The sequence below is a fragment of the Rhinolophus ferrumequinum genome, chromosome 21 (assembly GCF_004115265.2).
Source record: "Rhinolophus ferrumequinum isolate MPI-CBG mRhiFer1 chromosome 21, mRhiFer1_v1.p, whole genome shotgun sequence".
Classification (NCBI taxonomy): Eukaryota; Metazoa; Chordata; class Mammalia; order Chiroptera; family Rhinolophidae; genus Rhinolophus; species Rhinolophus ferrumequinum.
Genome location: NC_046304.1, coordinates 33,759,601 through 33,782,386, shown reverse-complemented (window position 1 = coordinate 33,782,386; position 22,786 = coordinate 33,759,601). Strand labels below are relative to the sequence as shown.

Sequence of the window (22,786 nt, the reverse complement as noted above, 5' to 3'; positions counted from 1 at the left end):
GAAAACTGGCAAGCTAAGTGAAAACTGGAATATTTGCAAAGGCTAAAGTCACTGAAGGGAAATACATGGAGTCTCCATTGAAGGTCAAACAACATATACCTTGGCCAGATGGCCAATGCATTTTCCAGTGTGCCCCACTGTCCTGTTCAACACTGTCATGAGGAAGGCACCGGAGCCCCAGGGCATTGTTGTGAGCTCACAGGGAATTCAGACACTACCTTTTCTGAAAACACATCAAGTCAGTGACAGAACCAGTCAGACATAATCATTTCCCTTTATTTAATCTCCAGTTATATCCCCTGGATCTTTTTATATTTCACTAGGAGAAGGGAGATTAAGAGTAGGTCTTAAAATATGTAGAGTGCAGAAAGCCCACTTCCATTATTTGCCTTGGCAGAGGTAGGAGCCTGACCCCTCAGTAGGATGTAGACTGTGAGATACTCCAGGAGGGCAGAGACTGGCAGCTGGTAGCTCACAAAGGAAATTTGAGATTAGGGGGACGCAGTAAATCCCCACCGCTTAGCCATTGCAAACATTATCTCTGCAACCCGCAGGGTTGAACTAGGCCTTCAAAATCCCTTAAGGAACTCTGATCCAAAACACAAGCCAGGTGAACGAAACAAAAGACCAAAGATACCACACAGTACAAAATAGTCATTATTTATATTTTCAAAAAGAAAAAACAAAATTAACATTTGGAAGTTCTCCCCTGTAGGAAGAGGGGCGAATTGGAAGGAACAGGACTGGCTCCTATGCAGGCGGCAAGTCAGGTACGAACAGCTGAGCAATCGGGGCTGGGGTTTTTTTCATACAGCATTAATAATAAAATTTCCTTTCTTTTCTCTTCTTTTTGTTTTGTTTTGTTTTTGTTTTTTTTTTAGAAAAGGGGGGAGGGAGAAGAAATAAAATCAGAGAAAAATGCCAAAAAACATTTTCCACAATATCTAAAAACAGAGAACCATAGTTCTTGTCGAGACGGTATGAATTCTGGGTGAATTATTTTTTTTCCAGTTTTCAACACCAATAAAGATTTTTTGCAAAAGCCATATCAGAATACTCATCTTCCAGATCAAATAACATCCTTCCCTTTTCGCCTTCACTTGTCATTTTTCATAAAGGGATAAAAGGATATATTCTGTTCTTGCAAACATTAAGTGCTAACAACAAGAGAGCTCTTCTGATACTTGTATGGTGGTGAGGAGTTTTCACAAATATCCAAGTTTTAGCACAGTTGATGGACTGAAACTTCTCTCAACATAAATACTACTAGAATCCACAAAACGATTTTTGAGAAATTCTGCAAAAATCCTTTCTTCTTTCCTTTTCCCTTCTCTTAAAACTAAATGTCCTTTTTTTTTTTTTTCCTTTTTGCTCCAGGCACCTGACGATTTGTTCTGCTCAGTCAGATGCAGACAGGTTTCTCCGAAGTACCACTGCTGGGATGTCCTCAGGGCCAGAGCCTAAACTGAATCCCCATAGGATCGAACTCTGCCAGGCCAAAGGGAACACAGTGACGCAGCAACAGGGTTTTCATTAGGTTGAATAGCCCCGAGTCCCCGGCCCTTCCCTCCCCCCAATCCCCCCAAGTTCATTTAGTGCTGTTTTAAAAGTCTGGGCCACAATGCAGTCTTTTCCCCCCACAGCAGAGTAAAAGCTCCACAGATTGCGCTGTCTACCTGGTAGTCAGTGGCAGCCACAGTGGCTGCTGCTTCTGGAAAATAAACGGAGTCTTACGACGGGCAGGATCTTAGGACTGCTTCAGGCGCTTACGTGGGGGTCCCAGAAAAGGGCACTGTGCTGAAGCCAGAGAGCGGTACGCCTCAGCCACCAAGTGGGGATGTGACACCACCATTGACTTCCAGCCCGAGGTCTCCAACACGTCCGAAGCGTGACTAGGAGAAATGCGGAGATGGGTTACCGAAGGAGTGAGTGCAAGATGGATTCAACAGCCACCCAGACAGCCTCATTCCCCAGAGTTTGCTGCACAGGGTGTCAATCTAAGAAACACATGCATGAGAATTCACTGGTTAGACAATGAGCAGACAGGTAAGCAGGCTGTGGCTGCTGTTAGCTCCGATGGCCAGGACTTGGAGCCACTATACTGTCAAGTACTAAAGGTGAAGTGTTCCCCAGGCTCTTCTCTCCACTGTCAATGCTCTTTACAGTCACTGCTTATGCCAAAGAGGAGAGAGCTCTAAGCTTCCAACGGGTTCTGCCACTGACTAGTCCTGTAACCACAGAGCAGAAAATAGCCTGGGGCCTATTTGATTATCAGTAACCACCACACTTCACCGAATGGTTAACATCTAAAAAGCACCCAGCAAGTGTCCAGCACAGAGTGAGCACTCACTAGGACCAACATTTAGTGGTCTCTTCCCTCCTCTTTTGTCTCAATCAGTAACTGCTTTGAAACAATCTTACAGACTGACTTAGAGGACGTCCTTATGTCATTTCCTGTTTGGGGGCATTTTCTGTGTTGAACAATGTTCACGTATCTACCCGGCAAGTTCTTAGGCCATCTCACCCCAGAACTGCTGTTGTGAACGCTTAATAAGGCCTGCTTCTCTTCCCTGGGTTTTTTCCCAACTTTTGCGCCCCATCATGCCCACTGAGAATTATTTCAGAAAGTAACACAGCCAGGTTATTTGCCATTTAGGACGAAGGAGCAGATCTACTAGACTGAACATTTCTTTCTCAAAACAGTGTTTAACAACCTCATCTACTGATGATCTTTTCTCTTTTCCCCATTCCACAATGGACCATTAAATACATTGTACTAACTCATACAAAACGTACTTCTGTTCTCCTAGAGAGCTACATGTCTTTCATAAAGCCAGTGAATGTGAAGTAAAGATGCTATCATTTGGGGAACACAGCTTTTTCAGGCCAGCAAGTTATGATTTTCATTAATTCTGATCAATACAAGGAAGTAAAATACCTCACTCACCAATCAAATTAGACCCATGAAAGCAAAACCATCTTCCACACAGGCAAGCTGACGGGAAAGATGAAAACTCTATACTTACTACTAAAAGGTTAACGAAGCTTCTCGTTTATTTTATTCACTAATTCAAAGTCTTTCTTATTTCTCTAGCTATCCCAACTATCCTGAAAGAACTTTGAAGATGCCAACTCACTAGTTGATGAAATCCACTGCCTGAGTTTTCAGCTGATCTGCGCTGTGGAGGTCTGCCAGGATGAGAATTTCTGCGGCGTTCTCCACGGAGAGGTTACTGCAGAGGGCATCCTCACACATGACCTTTAAACGCTCCAGGGCATACTGTAAAACAGAAGCACCGCTGTCAGAGCTCTGAGCTGGCCGCCACTGAGGCTGTTTTCTGCAGCTGTACCATCACGTAACTGGATACCTGAACAAAACTGCAGAGACCATGAGGCTACTACTGCAATTATAAAACATAACCATACTCCAAAGGCCGAAATGAAGACAGCTGAAGTCACTGGCATAGCTGCCATTCCAGTTCTAAAGTCTACCTTCTAGAAACAGGGCCATTATGGAGCAGCCCACATCCTCCAGTGTACGTTGCCCAACTCTGATTCAAGGGTTTCTTAAACCATCACCACCTCCCCTTACAATGAGGCATTACTCTGCTTCAAGTCACCAGCGACATCCCATTTTACATTTCTGCAATCCTTTCAGCGAGAGCCAGGCGAGGGTGAAGCACAGTCCTTTCTACTTAAGCATTGTCACTAGCCTGGCAGGGTGTCCCGACTGGCCCCTTAGGCTGTGAAAAGGAGTCCTGTGGTGACTTTCACCAGCATCTCTGCCACTAGTTGTTCCTGAATGAGGGTCAACCAAAGGCCTCCTTTTAAATAGAAAAGGATAGATGGAGTCCTATTTTATTGGAGTTGAGGTTAAGACTCGCAGGGTAGATGAACAAAGCAAGAGAGACCCTGGATCCAGTTTCAGTCTAAAAACTTCCTATTTTCCAAGTAAAGGGATAAATGTTCTGGAAATGAAGGTCAAGGTTAATATTGGGCACATTTGATCTAGTTGATTTGTTTTGATGCCACTGTAATCCTTTCTCTCAAATAGGTTATGAACTTACTACTAAGGAACTTCAGGGATAAGGAGGAGGAAGGTATAAAAAGCACAAAATCAAATGTAATTAATCAGTTCACAGGAAAATGGTTAGCTCGGAGGGTATCCACAGCCTCCATATAGGTCCCGTCTTGAGGGCCTCAGAACTCAGTGACATGATACTCCTTCAGGCTGAATCATGGCAATCAAACTAGAAAAATTGTATTTTTATGAATTCTGAGTGAGGAGGCATATCTGCTGGCACTGTGATCTCCTGCAGCAAAAAGAGAGTTTTATTGGTTTTGGTGCAGCTTTAATTTCTTACATTTGAGTAACTGGAAAGCAGTTTCCATGGAAAACAGGAATGACACTAGACAAGCAAGAAATTAGGTTTTTGTTTTAAAAGGCTGGAAAAGGTTGAGTAAATGTTCAGTTTTTATACAGTGCTGCTCACAATATTCCTCTTATCCTTTCTCAATATATTCTTTTAAAAGGACTTCTACTGTGAATAGCTCTGATCCCTACTGCATAATTAGACAAAAGTAGCCATTCTTATCCCTTGGGGGACAAAGTTTTTTTTCTTAATTATGCTTCTGAAAAACCTTCCTAATGGCAGTACTTACCCGAGAGATTGAAACTGTGTCTCCCAGGCCTGGCCAACGTGTTTTGTTTTGTTTTTGGTCTAATTACACATGTCCCCAGGAGACTGGGGAAGCTCAGAAGCTATTTCAGCCTTTTGGGTAAATTCTAGATGTTTAGATCCATCCATGATAGATTTCTTACTCTGTTTTCCTGAAGCTCACAAGGAGGTATAAAGGTAAAAACGTTTTCAAATAAGCTTGGAGCAAAGACTGTCTAATGGGAAATTCTGAATGGAATTTGAAAACACACCCTTCAGTTACTTCTCATTCATAAATTTAAAGCACTGTTATGATTCAATTGCTTTATCTTTTAAAACCACAAATTAACACACTGTACTGAAAATACCACCCCTGGAACGTCAGTGCAGGCTGATCCCCATGTTCTGTGCACTTACCGTAGGTTCCCAGTAGGTTCGGGGACATAACTGAAAACCTAAGGAAACAGATGCCTAACCCTGACTCTGAACATATACCACTCTGAGCCTCAGTATTTCTGTCTAAAAAGTGGGTCTTTCAAGGAGACTACTCATCCTTATGGGAGCTAGAAGATGAGGGGGATAAATGCCTGATGTGTAAAAGTATAAGTGAATGTTTCATTGAAAACCAGAGGGCAGATGAGGCAGAATCATTATAAACTCATGTTTATAAAAAGCAGGCATTAGGCTGTGTCTTCAACTTCCCTAGAGCTCACAGTGTATATTTTCTTACTGTCTCCACTGAGAGCAACTTTCCTCTGGTCAGAACTGAGCTAGACTGGAAGGGTATGGTCTGTTCGCATGCTTAATTGTACTAATGAAGTCTTGAAAGGTGATAAGAAGGATACAGCTAGTATTCAATCCTTTTCATCAGGAGCATTGATTGGGTTTATATGCCTTATCCTCTACAAACACTCCAAAAAGCTGATCAATAAAGATAAAACCTCCACTGTAAACACAGGCACTTTCCTCTGTCCTCAGGGGTGCAAAGGGAGGTGGAAGGAGACTATTCTCAGGAGCCAATCCTGGGAAGGAAGGCTCTAGTGCCCTTAGGTCAGAGCCAGCTCTGCCCTCAGAGGGGTGCTGCAGTATGACATAGGAAGGGAAGGCACTTTCAGCAGAGAACACCTTTCTCACAGGGTCTACTGCTTGCTGGGTTGAAGCCCTTTTAACACCCTTGCCCCAACACCCACCCAACACAACAAAAGCTTCCACAGGATAAACAGTGCCCCCTCCACCCCCTACACACACACACCATTGTGTTTTCTCAGACCACGGGGCCTTGAGGACAGGTCACTGAGCCCTCTCTGATGTATCTACATAATGAAAGTCAGTTTCCCAAAGTGTGTTTTGGGGAATACTAATCCCCCGGGTGATCCTTGAGGAAAAGGATTCCAGGGTTAACTAAACTGGAGAAATCCCATCTTTCATATTCCCTTTTAGAAAACTCACCGTGCACATTAACATTTTAAAGGTTCTGAGAAATCCTGCCATGAAACAACACACAAAAACCCCAATATGACATGGTTAAACTCAATGCTTCATTAACCTTTACCCCAAGCTTATCTTGGGAATCACTGGCCTGTCGTTTTAGGTAATCATCATATCTCCTTGATTCTAAGATCCACATTTTTATTTTCACACTCTAACATTTCTCAAATCAAAATGTATCTTACAATCAAAGTATACATTTACTGTAGTAGTATCTCTTTTTTCCCACAGAAGTATTAATCATCTTATAATGTTGAATATGATTTATTTTGGTAACTACTTAGGGGAAAGTTAAAAATGCTAACCAGGACACCGGGTAAAAGATTATCCTCCTATTGACAAAGTTTAAATAAAAGTTAATGAACTCAAGAACATTTTGTAAATTATAAAGCTAAATTACACGTCCAAACGTTAGTATTATTTGAATCTTTAATGTCACTGTGGTTAAGTTTGAGTTGGGAACAAAAGAGAGGTAAACGGCAAACTTACCCTTCTTTTCCATAGGTAGAGTGACCATATAATTTACCATTCAAGGCATGATACTTCTGAAAATAATACGGTACTGTCAATAATTGTGTCGGAACACAAGTATAAACCAGGACTGTCCTGGCCAAACTAAGATACGCTCACCTTACCTACAATGCAGCATAGAAGCCCAGTCATGAAATTGAAGAGGTCACAAAACTCCTAGTCTTGTGATTATTTTTCTATTCTTATCTCACCTTGTCAGCAGCTGCCAGCAAATCATCAGCCATTTTGTCGAGGTTCGGAGCCTTCCCCGTGTAAATGAAGCACATCATTTCCTTAAAAACTTCAGGCTCTACGTCATTGATTTCAACCCGATTCTATGTCAGAAAAACCAAAAGTGAGAAACATTCCAACAGAACAAAATCCCTAAAAAATTTTAATGATTTTAAGCTCTGGTGAGGAGAGAAGCTTGTATCATTTCAAACCTAACATGAATGGAAAATTTCTCTTTGCCCTATTTGATTACAAATAAATAGCCTTTTCTCCCAACATATGTACCACCTTTGTTTTCTGAAATACAACAGCAAGACAACTATTATCTTTCATTTTGCACCTTTTTTTTCTTGAGTAGAAACACATGTCTAATATCCTCACTCAAAACTTGGGATGATCTGCCTGGGATAGAGTGAGTTTACTTTACCTAGAATCCTTCTGGACCATCTCTTTCTGCTTTCAGAAAGTATCCTTTCGGGGAATTTGCACTCCATTTTAGTAACACAATAAGAAAAAATAATTAGGAAAATAAATCTGCTGCCAAATTGGAAAAATCATCTGAATCTAGTCACCTAGCTAAAAAGACGTATCTTCATTCTGTTACATACCTTCTTGCTCTCCTCCATTTCATGTTCAAACATGGCACTAAAAACTGGAGAACGAGCTACAAAGTGAAAAGGGAAGCAGACAGATGTGGTTATCACATTAAAATATCTTGGTTCTTCTGTTATGAAGAAGAGATCTTTTTCTTTCCTGTCCCACTGGTATAGGAAAGGGTCTTAGCCTCAAATTATACCAGAATTATGAAATTGCTTTCTTCTTATACCAATAAGTGAATAATTGTAATAAATAGAAAATAGAAAAAGAAATAACTTTCAAAATACTTTTTTATTAGCTCCATTTCAACTATTTATATTTCAAGGAAATTACCCAAATTACCTATGTTGGATAACAATGATAACCTCTGGGTAGATTTGGGGGTTCAAATGGAAGGTCCTTCGGGAGCTAAGTAGAATGTCCTAATACCTAGATTTTTCCTGGAACAATGACACCTACTTTCCCCACTTCCAGGGACCACACAGCAAGGAGGTCAAGAACAGGGCTCAATGGCATCCATGGAAGTGCATGTTTGTTTACGGCAGGTTGTCTGTTCCTCCAAGCCATGTATTCTCAATAGAAATGACAATACCCAAGAGGCAAAAAAAATCTTAGATATTACAATCATTTCTGGCCTTTCAAAGCTCAACCCTACCTAACAAAATCTTATTCCTTAGTATTTAATGTCTCTCATTAGAGATAATTTAATTTTTTTCCTTAGGGATGGGGATAATGAAAAAAGGTTGAGAAACAGTGTTGTAAACCATGCCCAATTCTAGTCTAACGAACAATACAAATAATAAGTAAACTTAATTTCAACCATGAAAGTAAAAAAATGGCTAAAGAACTCAAATTTTATCATGTTGCCCAATAATAAATCAGGGATTTTGGTGAAAGTTGAGACTACTAATCTCTACCTAAGAGAGGAAGAACAGACGGAATATATAGTAGGACTCTGAGCTAACAAGCAACTAGAACTTTGACCTGTTTGTCAGAAAGGACCAATTTTAGATCTGCCATTTCTAACCCCATAATCGTGGGCAAATCACTTAACCCTCTGAGCTTCAATATTTTAATCTATTCCAAAGGATATTAATTCTCATTGTTTTTATCTCAGAAGGGTTATGGGCTAAAAGCTACTGAATAGAAGCTGAAGACTAAAAGACTAGTGCTTTTAATAAAGAGGGAAGAGCCCAAAGCAGTGATATGCTTAGCAGGTCTTCAGTGGATAGACAGAGCTGATGCTACGAGAGTAAATAAAGTCACCCAGGGAGAATAAGTAGAGTGAAAAGAGAACTGAGGCAGACCCTTTGGGAACACCAATGTTTAAATGGATAAGTAGAGAGGTAGGCCACACATTACAAGTAGCCAGAGAACCAGCAGACAACCAGGAGAAAGAAGGCAAATAATACATGAATTAAAGAGTCCCTCAAATTTAGGAAATAGCAGGTCATAGAACTTTGGAAAACTGCTTTCACTGCACAGAGGTGAACTGAGGACAAGTGGAAGGAAAGATGTAGAGACAGTGAATGTGCTAACTTAAGAAATTTAGCTGTGAAAAAAAAAGAGAGAGAGTAACTAGAGGGAGAAGCTTGAGTCTGTTTACAGGCTGAGGGTAAATAGGCAATAGGAGAAAGAGTTGAAGATACCAGGTAACAAGGGTGTAACTGGCCGAGTAAGGCTTCTGAGAAGGCAGCACGGGATATGAAACAGAAGTAGAAAGTACAGTCTGCTTTGGACACAGGGAAGAACACCCCCTCCACTGAGAAGGCAGGTAAGGTGAGAGGCAAGAGCTAAAGGAGAAGGGCTTCAATTTTCTCTTGGAAGAAATAGCAAGGTCATCTTTTGGGAGTTGAAGATTAAAGGAGAGTGGTAAGTGTTTGAAGTATCTATTGTTGAGAAAACAAAAGGGAGCTGACTAATTGCTGAAAGAGTTTGTGGAGAGCCCAGCTGAGCATGGAGACCTAACCTAAGAGTTAATGACTTCCTTTAGCAATACTCACTAAAACCTAGTTGAGGGAGGGAACAGGAAGATGGCTAGAGTGAGCCAGACTGAGGTTTTGCCAGGTGTGTATTTTAGAATAACAGAGCTTTGAGGGTCTTGGTAAGAAATTTATTGCCTGAAGGTTCATGCGACTTCCTCTTACGTCTTATGGCCTGAATAGAAGTTTGTGTCCGACTGCTATGCTTTTATGTGAGGTAAAGCCAGTCCTGCTCTGTTACTTCCTCCTCTGTGTCAGTCTTTCTGGTCTTAAAGACAAAGGGCCTATAAGCAGAACAAGACCCGATCCTCCATGTCACTATGTTTGTACGGAAGAGAAGGCTACGACCTCCCAAGGCTGGGGACTTAGCTAGATGGTGGTTTAGTCCTGAGTCCAGAATCTTCTCTGTCACATCTTAAGCCCCTGTCTAGGGACTAATACCTGCTCTTAACCAGTGTTTTGCATTTACTCTCTAGGTGGGAAGGCATTCAATACGTATCATCATCCATTCCTTGAAAACGGTGGCTTAAGTCCACTATAGAGAGGAAAAACAGAAATACCATTTTGATGGAGAGTAGCCTTTTTGGTTATGACAACTAATGTCACCAAAACATAAAAATATATTTGGTTGCAATTTTTTTGCATTAGTTCAAAAGGTTTAAGTTATTCAAAAGGTGATTATGCAGCCACTGTTTTTCTTTATTTCACCAAAACTAACGCTACCCATGAATAAATACCAACCTGCTAAAATAGCTTTGTGAGCCTGGAATTCCTGGCCAGCAACACACAAACAACAGTCTGTGAACCGGGAATTCTCCCACAGTCCTCCTAACTCATCAGCCAACCGGCACTCAGGAACCTTCACCATATTCATGGTATTCTGGCCAGAAATGTTGACGGAATCTTGCACCACACTCACCTGTGAAAGACAAGGAAACATAGTCCAAAGCTTTTGTTTCCAGGAATTTTCTTCCCAGCAGGAAGAGAAATGACTTTTACCTCATTGCTATAGTGCATTCAGATACTGTTAGTCATACTTTCTTGAAACCACCTTCACAAATCAAGGCTTTATCCTCTGGATCAAATAATTGCCAATTTATCACAATCGTAATTACTCTACACCACCTCAGGACAATGGGGTGAGAGCCCCACACATCTTCTCTCCAACTTCTAATAAGCTAAGCTCCACTTCCCCTGCCCTAAACACCTCCTGGCAAAGCCACCAGGAGGAAAAAAACTGACAGAAACAAATGTTAAATCTCAAATATTTACCTTATTCTGCCTTAAGCAAATGGTTAAATACAAAGAACCCCTATAGAAACTACCATTAAACTCTCTAGAGAGAAAAATCTAGTAAGTGGAAGGAAAAAGCACGTCACTTATTTTCGTTAGGTCAGGAACATGAAAATAAAATGCAGCTTCCATAGGGCTTGGTAAGTAATTGGTACTTCCTCCCAAATGTTAATTTAATGAGAGAACTGGACTTGGAAGATCTTTCCGGCAGTGACAACTGGGTGGGTATCCCATGCCATTTACACACTTACTCAGTCATTTGTGACAATGAAATGAAAGCTGGCTGGTTCCAGCCAGACATGCACTTATAGTTTTGGAACCGAATGATGACAGCAGGCTTAAAGACAGATACAGCTTGCCACTATGGCTTCAGCAGCAGCATGTTTAACCAGCTGAATTAACAGTTCAGCCTAGATAAAAACAAGGTAACTTCTAGAGGGTCAGTGAAAGTCAGATAAACTTGTTAGGATACCAAATACAAGGATTTATAAATCATGTAACGTTATAAAATAAATCTAAGTTACCACACTGAAGATAACACTCAGCAGATTAGTCTTCTGCCTACCAACCATTGCTGTGCTTCACCTCCTACATCATCTTAGGTTAGAAATGTTAACATCAAAGCAGAATTCATAAAACTTGAGAATCAGCTCCCTACTCTTGCTATCCCTACAAGGCAGGTGACAAAGACGGCGCAGGAACAATCCTAAATGACCCAAATTTCCTTTAACCTTCACGATGCAAGTCATCCTTTAAATGCAGTCATAACCCTGAGGCAAAGTTAGTGCCCCATCCAAATGACCCGTAGTCCCTTCTGTGCAGGAGTGAATGAGATATTTACTATCAGGTCAAGGAATTTATTCATTTGTTTGAAACAAGCCGTTATGGTCTTGGGCAACGCAGCAGCCGAGTTAATCAATCATGAATGTGCTGAGCACTGGCCGCACGTTTATCAGGGCCGGATTATAACGTTCTTTTAATAGCCCGAGACCAGGACAAACCACCCCCGAGAGCCTCTCTTGTCCTGCGTTAAGACCTCCAATTTTGTTCACTCACTCACTCACATTAACACCCTCACTTCTTTGATATATTAATACCAAAAGTAGAAGTTGCCTGTTTCCAGTTATAGCTTCAAAATATAGCTGATTGAATTAAACTACATCCCCCCCCCCCAAAAAAAAGGGTAAAGACCAATTAAATCCAACTTCCTCCTAGAGAAAGGAATCTCTTGGGATGGCCAGAGAACCGAATGGAGAATGTTTTTGGCACTGGGTTCCTAAGCTGGAATTAAACCAGGCTGACAAGAGCCCAAAGTCATTAACACTTGATAACAATTTATACACTGGGTAAAATGAATTGGCAAGAAATAAGGTGAATTTCAAACTATGGTTACCAGTAGACCCTCTGCTGGTTAGATACACGCTCGGTAATGAGTGGGGCCCAAAGACCGTGCCTACTCTCGCTGGGACAATTCCTCTCTCTAGACACAGAGAGGAACAGAGCAGGAAGGAGAATGTACCTTTACTGTCAGAGCCAGACTTGTTCTGTAGATATACGGATGCCTGGAGTCTCTAGAGCTCTGAATGTCTGGCACCTCTTACCAACATTAAATACACTTAATTAAAAATAAATTTTAAATGGCATTCACAAATGAGTCTACAGAGCCCAAACTTTTAACTTAGAAAGGAATTGTTTTCCTCTGCAAATGATGATGCTAAAATGAAACCATTCTGCAAAAAACTAAAGATTTTTTTTTTAATGCCTATAAAATTGACTACGGAGACTTATTCAGAATTACAGCTGCAAAGATGACGTGACTGTGACATTTATGTCATCTGTCTTATAAATGACTGCATGAAAATGTCTCAGGAAGGCTGTATAACCCTCTAAATTTCAAGTTGTAAAAGGGCCTCATTCTTAAAGTCAATTCCTTTTCTTAAAAAAGAACATTTCATAAAAGACTAAAGATTGTGCCAATTGTACATTTTATCTAAATATAAAAAGTCAAAATAAAACCAATGGAAATATACTTCTTAACTTCTATATAATTAAAACAATTGAGAAAAAAGAACAGACTGCATATAGATTGTTTATATAGCTGCAGCCCTATTTCTAATAAAAAACTAGCAATAATCTAAATGTCCTTCAATAGAGAATGAATAAACTGTTGTATATTCCTATAACAGACTATTATACAACACTAAAAATGAATGAACTATAGTTACATTCACAATATAAATTTTAGAAACATAATGTGAAAAGAGCCAGTTCTAGATGACTACATACATTCTGACAGCGTTTTTATAAAGCTTGAAATGAACCAAACCTAACAATATATTGTTCAGGCATACAACTAAACAAGGGAATGATCCATATAATTCAAAATAGCTATTTATAATATCTCCCGAGTGGGGAGACAATGAGTCTAAAGGATATGTGGGTTACCTGCAAGGTACGGGTGAAGTTGTGGGGTTGGGGTGTAGGTTTTTACTACAGTATCATGTTTTATAACCTATAATAATAAGTTTACATATTACATCACCATTTTTATAGGTCAAGAACAATCAAATATTGGCATTTTCATACAGTTCAATCAATATATCCAAATAATCCACTAATAAAATGATGAAAAGAAAAAAAAATGAATGGACTTACATACTTAAAATTTGGTAAAAATCGTATTCCCAGGCTTTGAAAGGATATTCTATGTTTGAAAGGAAAGGAATGTTTTAAGAGTTAACTAGTGCCTAGATATTCCATACTTCCTACCTATGGCATTTCATGTTTCAACTTTAAATGCAACATTTAAAAAGAAGCGCTGGTCTCTTCTATATGCCAAAGGCATACAATGAAGGTGGGATATACACATCGTTATTGCTAACAGCTACTTGTTTTCAATATAAATAAATGGAGAGAAGGGTCAACAGAAACTGAAACTTTTCATGTAGATTTTCTGTGGTCCAAATTATTAAAGAGAAAATTAAAAGTGTAAAGCTTTCATGATTCTCTGTTTCAGTATCAAAATATAATAAATACTGTTCGTTAAGAAAACCTGGTAGAGCCCATGTTTCCCTGGGTGAATGGCATTCAGCCCCACTGAGTGCAGTACAGCAGACTAGAGATGGAAAATAGCTGACATGGCCCGGACACTAACTTGCTGCACAATGTTAGGAAAAAAATTACCTGACCTCCCTAGGTACAGCTTCTCTACCCAGTAACATGAAATGAAGATAACAGAACTAACCTAACTCGAAGGATTGTGATAACAGACAATTCAGGGAATGCTTTGCAAATGCTTCCAAATACATTAACTAAGCAATATCAACTTGGAAGAATTGCCAGATTGCCTAATAGACAAAAATATCTCTGAGAATTGAAAGTGAACCCAGTGTGGCACATTACAAACAAGACCACCCATTTGGCATTTTCAGAGTTTGCAATCTAATTATCATTTAAATATTCATTAACAGTAATACCACCGAAATAAAGCCCAAACACACAAATGTGTGATTCTCAGTTTTACACCTTAGGATTCCCTTTTGTGGCCTCTGGGAACATCCAAAAAAAATATTCATGAAGTAACTATACTTATTACATCACAGAAGTGTCTGGGCCAAAGGCTGAGTGAGGAATGGAGCAGTGGAGTATTCATAATCTATATTTGTATGTGGAAATCAACTTCACAGAAGCCTCTGAATGAAAAAACAACAACAAAAGAAACTAACTAAACCAATAATAAATAAAATACAAATATGAACTAAATAAACTTGTTTAGAAATATTCCATTGATAAAAGGGAACAAAATGTCAAAGGAATAGAATTTGCACCAAAGAATGATCTAGCTTCGTAAAGCACTAAGAACTTAGATGAGCTGCAGACATTTTTAAAACCCACACATCCAACACACACTCCCACGCAACCGTCTTGCAATGCTGAACACTACTAAGTCCACCGAGGGCTTTGGAATAGAAACGAGTCTCACTAGGCACAAGCCCAAGGATGAGAAGCAACACTCAGCACCTGTGGCCAACAGAGAAGTGTGAGAGGAACAGATGGCATACCTGGTCCGATGGTAAGAAACCGATGGCATCAGCAGAACCCAGCAGACGTTTCCCTGTTCAACATCTCCTCATTTCCAAAGCGTCATCTCACTTCCCTTCTAAGTCAGTAAGGCAAATCTAAACTTAACCACAGGATTTCTCCTAAGAGAATTTCACACGGGGAAGCAAAGCGGGAGAGAGTGCCTTGGACTTAACCGCAGGATGAGAGATTGCCAAGTGAGGGCGGAACAATTGGTTTCCAAATCAAGAATGTCAATTCAGGGGTTGGAGCAGATCGGGGGAGAGGGGGAAGCATATGAGAAAAGGCTGGGTCCACTGTGGACTTGAAAATTGCTGCAATAAAGGTTATGGCATTGCCTAAAACACCAGATGCAATATTTAGAGGAGATACCTCTTTCTTCCTAGAACAGTTCAAAGATTGGCTTCCACTTCCAACAGAAATTAGAATTGCCACTATTTTTAAATTTTTCTGAAATTTAGGTTTTTAAGTTCGGTAAAGATTAAACTGATGGGCTGTTTAGGTAACACCTAACCTCAAACAAAACCACCTAACTGTTTTCATTTCTTCACTTGGGCAACTGAGTATGTAACTAGCTGAATTTATATGGAATTCAAATTTCAAGTTCATAAGACAAAAAACAGCTGCACAAATTTATGTATTTATATAGATGTCAGTCACCACGTTAGTCTGTCCTTCTTTTACTTATCAATTAAAAAGGAGAGAAGGTAGCTATTATGCAAACTGCATTTTATGTATTCAGTGTGGTATTTTAATAAACTGTACCTCCAGAACTTCCTAACCACCAGGCACTATTCTGTGGGAATATTCAATGAGTTGTGACTTAGAAAAGAAGCCAGCTACTGCTGGCCAGGCCTTTTCTACAAAAGGGCAAGATTCCTAAGGGACACCCTTCCTGGACGCACAGGTGCTGACATGCCGTTGGAACTGTCATTAACTCACAGTGTGAGCCTATGTGACGGCGCACTGGTAGTCAGGGAATGTGCCTGCACCCTACCTTCCTCATGAAAACAGTGGTCATTCTCATCAAGTGGTGCTGCTCAGGAAATGCTTCCTTGACCGCACAATGTATGGGAAACACATCTCAGTTGACTGGAAGATTTATTCAATTATTACACTGTGAACTGATGAGTATTTATAAATGTATTGATAATAGCATGAAACGATTTATTGGTATATACTCATTAAAAAAACCACTTTCCAACTCACTTTGGATTTGGAAATTTTACTTCAAGGCTTGTCCTGTAAACCGGAGAAAGGCTCTTAGGTTGCTGGTGAGCGGACTCCCCTAATTGACTACAGATAACTCTCAGCTAAATATGAGTTAGAGAGCTTTACATACCTCCGCTCAAGAAAAAAGGGTTCTCGTCTTCCTATTTCACAATTCATTTAGCAAGACAAACAAACCAGAGACATTCAACTCCTGGTAAGTCATCTATTAGGTTGGTGCAAAAGTTATTGCAGTTTAAAAGGTTAAAAATAATTGCAAAAACCGCAATTACATTTACACCAACCTAATAGTTCAAAGAGCAAGGAGAAATAAGTGATTGATTTTCAAACATATGTGGACTTTATACTCAAGAAGAAGCCAGAAAGTTTAAGGAATAAATATATGTATCTAGTTGCTAGCCATTTTCTTCAGCTTGAAGTGACAGTCCTTCAGTGGCAAATGCTATCTGAAAAAACCCCGCAATGAAAAAAAAGCCAGAATCCTAACCCAAGCAACTCAAAAATCATACATACCAACACAGCGCATAATCGTTGTTTTTAAGAACAGTCGCCAGTGGAAAGCTGACATGCCCAACAATCTTGAAACCATGGCACCGTTTTCAGTCAGTCACATCAACAACGTTTGTGCAGCACCACTCCACTGGGGTTTTTCTCCCTCTCCATCCCTGATCCAATACGCGTAAGTCCAGCACTACCCATCAGGCCTGGGAAGTGCTCGCCTCATAGCGGGGTAGAAGGACTCACCTCACAGAAGAGCGTAAGCTTGTCATCGGGGAGAAGCCCGTTGGCCTCATCCAGGAGAAAATCTCTGCGGATGAACTTTTTGAATCCCCAGTCTTTGCCTTGCACAAACCTATATGCCCGCTGACTCTCTGGGAGAAAAACAAAGCCATATTTAGGGTTACTCAAGAAACCAGATCAGATCCACAGCTTGTCAGTGTGTGAAGTTGCAGGATATGCAAATGAAGACTCGAACGAAGAAGAGAACATTTACCCATAGCTTTGGTTTCTTCTCCCTTGGCATTCAGGATGGAGAATTTGAATTTTGCCCGAACTTCACTCTTTGGACAGCTGACCAGTAACAGGTAAAGTGACAGGTAATCTTTGCTTTCTTCATCTAGCCCTTTTGGGTTTACTCGCAAACACCTGCCCAAAACACATAGGAAAAAACAAATACGTAGAAAGCATCCATGTTTATAGGCTCGAGAAGTAATAGAAGGGAACTAGAACATCAGAATCAAGAGTGAGAGATGTTTAAAAAACAAACAAACCCAGGCCCTATACCAAGAGATTCTGATTCAGTAGAATAAGTACTTGGCAATCACTTTTCTAGAGCAGCCAGAGTCACCTTTTAAAAAGTAAATAAGAAAAACAAAGAAGCATTTTAGAGTCTGGCAACATATCCCTTATATCTCTGCCTTTTTTCTCATAATCTCCCAAATCACTCTTTTTTCCCCCTAAAATCATTTTAAAAGTCAGCCTAGTTGTCTATTCTAATCCTCAATTTCAGGAAAGGCAGACCCTAATTTTGTGGGGACTCTGGCGAAACCATGAAAAAAAATGTCAGTGAGTTCTTTAATATCATCTTGGGAGAGAAGAAGTATTCTAGAGAAATATGTAAATAGTTCTATTCTTTTACAGATATTTTATTAATCTGGCAATAATATTCTAAGATTAAAATAAAGGAGGTAGTATAGAGGAAGCATAGATAAATGGGTAACTCCCATTACCCAGGGTAGAACTCCAGGCTAGGCTTCTGAATAGTCAGAAATGCCAATCTGTTACCAATGAACCAAAACAAAATTCAGACTGAATAGGTTCAACTGAGTTAAGTTGTAAATGTCATTAGTTGAACTGCATGTGGTTCAGACATTGCTTCTACCATATACGATACATAGGCCATATGTATCCTTAGGCCTTGCCAGTGTTATGGCACCTCTCTCAAACAGGTGGCCCAATCCAGTGCCTCTCTAGGGAGCGCATATGCCACTTACATCACTATATATTGTGCTAAAGATGTGGATTTAAATACAATGCCTAAGAATAGGCATCCTCTCAGCACCTAGTAGTGTGATGCCTAATGCACATAGCCAACAAATACTAAATGGAAACTGTTTAACTCTTCAGGGGGTTATCAGAAGTCAAAACTGGTAGTTCACAGACGTGTGTTCTGGTCTCTGCAGTGAGCACATGGTTGTATCCTTAGCTGCCTGCTCCTCCTCAGAGCTCATGGTTTGCATGGGACTGACCCCCACTCCCAGATCGTACTCCCCTTGCCACAGGGATTAACTGAGGAAACCCAGACCCTAACCAGTCAGCAAACGTAAGCATGTCTCCCCAAAAATAAGACCTAGCTGAACCATCAGCTCTAATGCGTCTTTTGGAGCAAAAATTAATACAAGACCCGGTATTATATTACATTCTATAATATTAATTATATTTATTATGTTATATTATATAAGATCCAGACTTATAGTAATATAAGACCGGGTCTTATATTAATTTTTGCTCCAAAAGATGCATTAGATCTGATGGTCCGGCTAGGTCTTATTTTCGGGGAAACATGGTAACATATTCTTGGCCACACAGTTAGTTCAGAGCAAGCTCAAAGACTTCTGCTGGGTGGTAGTGGGTTCCCCATCACCAGTGCCAATCATCCTTCAACCACAAGAGGCATTAGATTTCAGGTGTCCAACAGTGTGGAGAACAGGGCAGAGCAGAGAGATGGAGTCCTTAATCTAACCACTGGGCTGCTGGGTCAAACTAAGCTTGAAAACCATCCTACATCCTGGGCATTCCAGTTACACAAGCAAAGAAATCTTTACTGTTTAAAAACAGGCAATTTGAAAGTCAAGAGATTGTATGTTAAAATCTAGATTTCTTGCTTTTTTGAACAATCAGAAGATCTGGCAATGGTCAGCCCTTATTCACACACAGCTATAGTCAGCTAGAGCTGAGGAGAAAGACACTCACTAGTTTGCCAAGAGGTCAGCACGTACACCAGACGTAGATATCATTTACAACACTGGCCCTCTTTACTCATTTACATCTGAGTTTATGGGCCCTGGTATACTCGTTAAGTTAATTCAACAAATACACAGTGAGCACCTATATGTGCCAGGCACTGGGGAATACATTAAAAATAAAGCAAAGTCCCTGACTCCAAGGATCTTACATTCCAGGCAATCTCCCATAAAACCAAGCAAAACAGGCGACTTTTAGAAAAATTTTTATATCTAGATGTATTCTTCCTCACCATTTCAGTTTATCATTGGCTCCTGATGAAAAGGTTGAACTTTTAATGACTTCACCCATTTCCTCCCGGCAAAAGCTAAAGTTATTGATGGTCCACATGTAGGAGAATTTCACTACCTTGATCTGTTGATAGAAAACCAGGAAGTAATTACAAAGGACGAGGGCAACCTGAAAAATAGGCTGAAGTTCAGATCATCGTTTCCCCTCCCTCTCTCTACATGACCCCCTCCCCTCCAAGGAAGACAGCACCATTTGGCCAGCGTGGAGGCTCAGCTTTTTCTTGCCTTTGGTCCTTCATCACATTTAAGAAATATCACAGAGACCAACTGCTTTCATACCTTTTCTCAGCTTCTGAGAAACACTGAATGGAAAGTGAGAAAAACATGGACAGGGTAGGGAAAGCAGATGATAAAGCCATACCTAAAATGAGTGGCTCAGAGCTATGTTTGACAATGGAGATGCTGACGCCACGACCTGGGGTAGTGAATCTCAAACCTAGTTTCCCTTTGAGTTGCTCAACAGAGGAACCCATTTCCATCAAGAAGGATGTATGCAGATCTACTTTCAAAGATTTCCCCTTTTCAACCTCAAGAGAAAAACACCGACCTAGGGTGTTCAGATTCCACTTGGAGAACCAAGGAATGGAAAACTGACAAGTACCTTATCTATTTGCTATTTGGTAGTTACGATCCAGAAAAAGCAGGAAACCCAATGTAGAAAGAAATCTTATTCCTTTCACCCACCAAATCCTGTCAAGATGCAAGCTTTACAGGGTACAAACATGAACTTACCTGTGTGTAGCACCAGCTCTCAGCTACAGGGCCACTCGACATTTCTGCCGGAGGTGGAGGACTTGGAACCCTTGACATCGCCAGTTTGAAGGTTACACGAGATTTCCAAAGTCAGGGGACAAAGACTTCTGTTCTCTCTTCACCCTGGTTGATCCAAGAAGCAAGAGTGTGTTTCAGATTAATTGTCAGATTTATGGCATACCATCCTATTTCTGTTTGACCTTCCAGAGACTAGAAATTTTGTCTCCTGCCTAGAATTCTCTACCTGTATCATTCAAACGGCTCCTCAGCATTCCAATCCCAAATTTATATGTTAACCTCAGAGAGGATCACCTAATCTAATCTAGTCTCCTACTCATAATTATATCACCCTATTTTAATCCTCTGCACAATATTTAACATTACCTTACCAAATGAATGTACTCAAAGGGCATGTAAAGTACATCCAGGAAAAGGCTGCCTAAAGAGACACGGTATAAGTGAATGCCACACACAACTTTGCCACTGGCTCCTTCACTTGGGGCACAAATACTCTCCTCCTGAAGGAAAATCACCTTGTTACTTCTCTAACTACTGTCTCATCTTCTACACTAGTGCAAACTAATGAAGAGTAGGCTTCTATTCCTCAACCAATTATTAGCTGCTCTCTTGAAGGGCAACATTTACCCCTTTCTTGGATGTGTTCCTTTCTCTGCAGCAGTAGAGATCTCTCCATCGCTATTCAGTTTTCCAGAATCTTCTCTTTGCTCTTGCCCTGTTTCCTGATCATTCTTTAATCACTTTTTGTTGGATTCTCTTCCTCCACTGTTTTTCCCCTCATTTTTTTTCAATCTACATTCTCTTTCATGGCAGTTTTATCCATCCCAACAGTGTCAAATTTCTGCCTTTATACAAATATTTCCCAAATCTAACTTTGACCTCTCTCTTAAGGCTCAGACCATTTTCAAATAGCTGCTATACATCTCAGCAGGTGATGCAGTAGCAAATCAAATCCAACTCAAAATTCTCCCCTCCAAGGCCTTTCTAAACACAAAAGCCATTCAAAAAATTGGTGAATTTGGTCACAATTTTTAAGTACCATAAACAAAGCCAAAAGACAAACTGAAAAAAAAAAAAAAGCTTGCAACACATGTCAAAGGAATAATTTTATTAATATATGTATTGATATATAAATTGTTTCTACAAAATCAAAAAGGCCAACTACCCCATAAAAATATTGTTTACAAAAAAGAAAATAAAATTGCTCTAAAACATCTTACACCTAACAGACCAGCAAGAAAAAAAATGAACCAAACCATGTATGAGGATATGGCAACTCTCATACATTGCTGGTGAAGCTGTAAATTTATACTAATTTACAGTCTCAGTTAGTAAAAAGTATATTTTGGATAGGAATTTGGCCATATCTAGTGAAGTTGAATATCTGTGTACACTAAGATTTAGTAATTCTACTTTTAACTATAGTATTGTGCTAGCTAGTGGTTGTCAGACTTGAGAGACACCTGAGAAACAGATTGCTGGGCCCCACTCTCAGAGTTTCTGATTGGGAGGTTTGGAATGGGCCTGAGAGTTTGCATTTCTAACAAGTTCCCAGGTGATCCTGATAAGCGGGTCCTGGAACCACATTTTGAGAACCTGTGTCCTAGAGAAACTGCATGTGGTGTTCACAATGTGGCACTGTTTATAATAGTGAAAAACTAGGAACAAACCGAATATCTGTTAGGAGGAGAATGTAACTAAACTGGGTTATTTCCATATCATGAAAAACTGTATTTCAGGATTTAAAATTAATAAACTATATCTATAGCACCATGCAAATGAGATCAAACACAATGCTAATGCAAAAAAGCAAGTTTTGGGATGTCATGTGTAGTACTTTATGCAAATTTAAAATTATATAATATTTACAGACATATGCATGCATAAGTAAAAAAGAACACTGACAAGCTATGCATCAGATTCAAGATGGGAGAGGAAGGGAGAAGAATGAGACTGGGAAAAGAATATAAGACGTTTCAAGTTGATCTCCCATATTTCTTTTAAAATAAGGATGATCTGAGGCAAATATGACAATACAAACGTCTGTTAGTTTGGGATGATAATTACTTGAGTGTATATTACTCTTTGTATAGTTCTGCTTTATTTTTTAAAATATATTAATTGTAGGAAAAATGTAAGGATATGTTCCATTATATCACACATTGTCTGATTTATAATTTCCAAGGGAGAAATTTCTTTTCCTGCATACCTGGTTTGTTTTCAGCTATGGACAGACAATATGAATCTTATCATATTGCCCTGTTTGCTTGGCTACTAGGAAGCCCTGAGACAAATTTGTGATCCATCTCTTGAAACTATAGCCTTATATGCTTATTCTATATAGGTACATATGCTCTTTCTATAATAGCTTTATTACTTAATGTTGTTATTCCCTTTGCTATAATTCCCTCAACTGATTACTCTTTTATATGTTAAGCAGTTTTAGAAATTGCCTCAAATCATTTTAGAAAGAGGTACAAATATTAAAAAAAAAAATCACTCAACTTGCACACATTCACAGACTACGTAAGTAATAATCATGCAGGGGGATTAATAAGATATAGTTGCACCTTCACAGAGCAATAATACCACTGGTATTATTAGAGTCCCCATTGGTTTCAAACACTATTCT

At 39.7% G+C, this 22,786-nt stretch overlaps 1 protein-coding gene across 2 annotated transcripts in view; it reads right to left on the bottom strand.

The window, feature by feature from the left end:
• Nucleotides 1–257: 257 nt before the first annotated feature.
• SPOP (speckle type BTB/POZ protein) overlaps nucleotides 258–22,786 on the bottom strand; it is a 64,087-nt gene continuing 41,558 nt past the window's right edge. Inside the window, exons 3-11 of one of the 2 annotated variants that reach the window (XM_033090723.1) lie at nucleotides 20,116–20,259; nucleotides 19,326–19,447; nucleotides 17,064–17,215; nucleotides 16,814–16,941; nucleotides 10,208–10,385; nucleotides 7,496–7,551; nucleotides 6,869–6,991; nucleotides 3,138–3,280; nucleotides 258–1,892 (exon numbers count right to left, since the gene is read on the bottom strand). In XM_033090723.1, coding sequence (XP_032946614.1) covers nucleotides 1,748–1,892; nucleotides 3,138–3,280; nucleotides 6,869–6,991; nucleotides 7,496–7,551; nucleotides 10,208–10,385; nucleotides 16,814–16,941; nucleotides 17,064–17,215; nucleotides 19,326–19,447; nucleotides 20,116–20,193 — 1,125 coding nt within the window. In that variant the 5' untranslated portion in view covers nucleotides 20,194–20,259 and the 3' untranslated portion in view covers nucleotides 258–1,747. The remainder of the gene's footprint in view (nucleotides 1,893–3,137; nucleotides 3,281–6,868; nucleotides 6,992–7,495; nucleotides 7,552–10,207; nucleotides 10,386–16,813; nucleotides 16,942–17,063; nucleotides 17,216–19,325; nucleotides 19,448–20,115; nucleotides 20,260–22,786) is intronic. The other variant, XM_033090724.1, reaches the window with a different exon arrangement.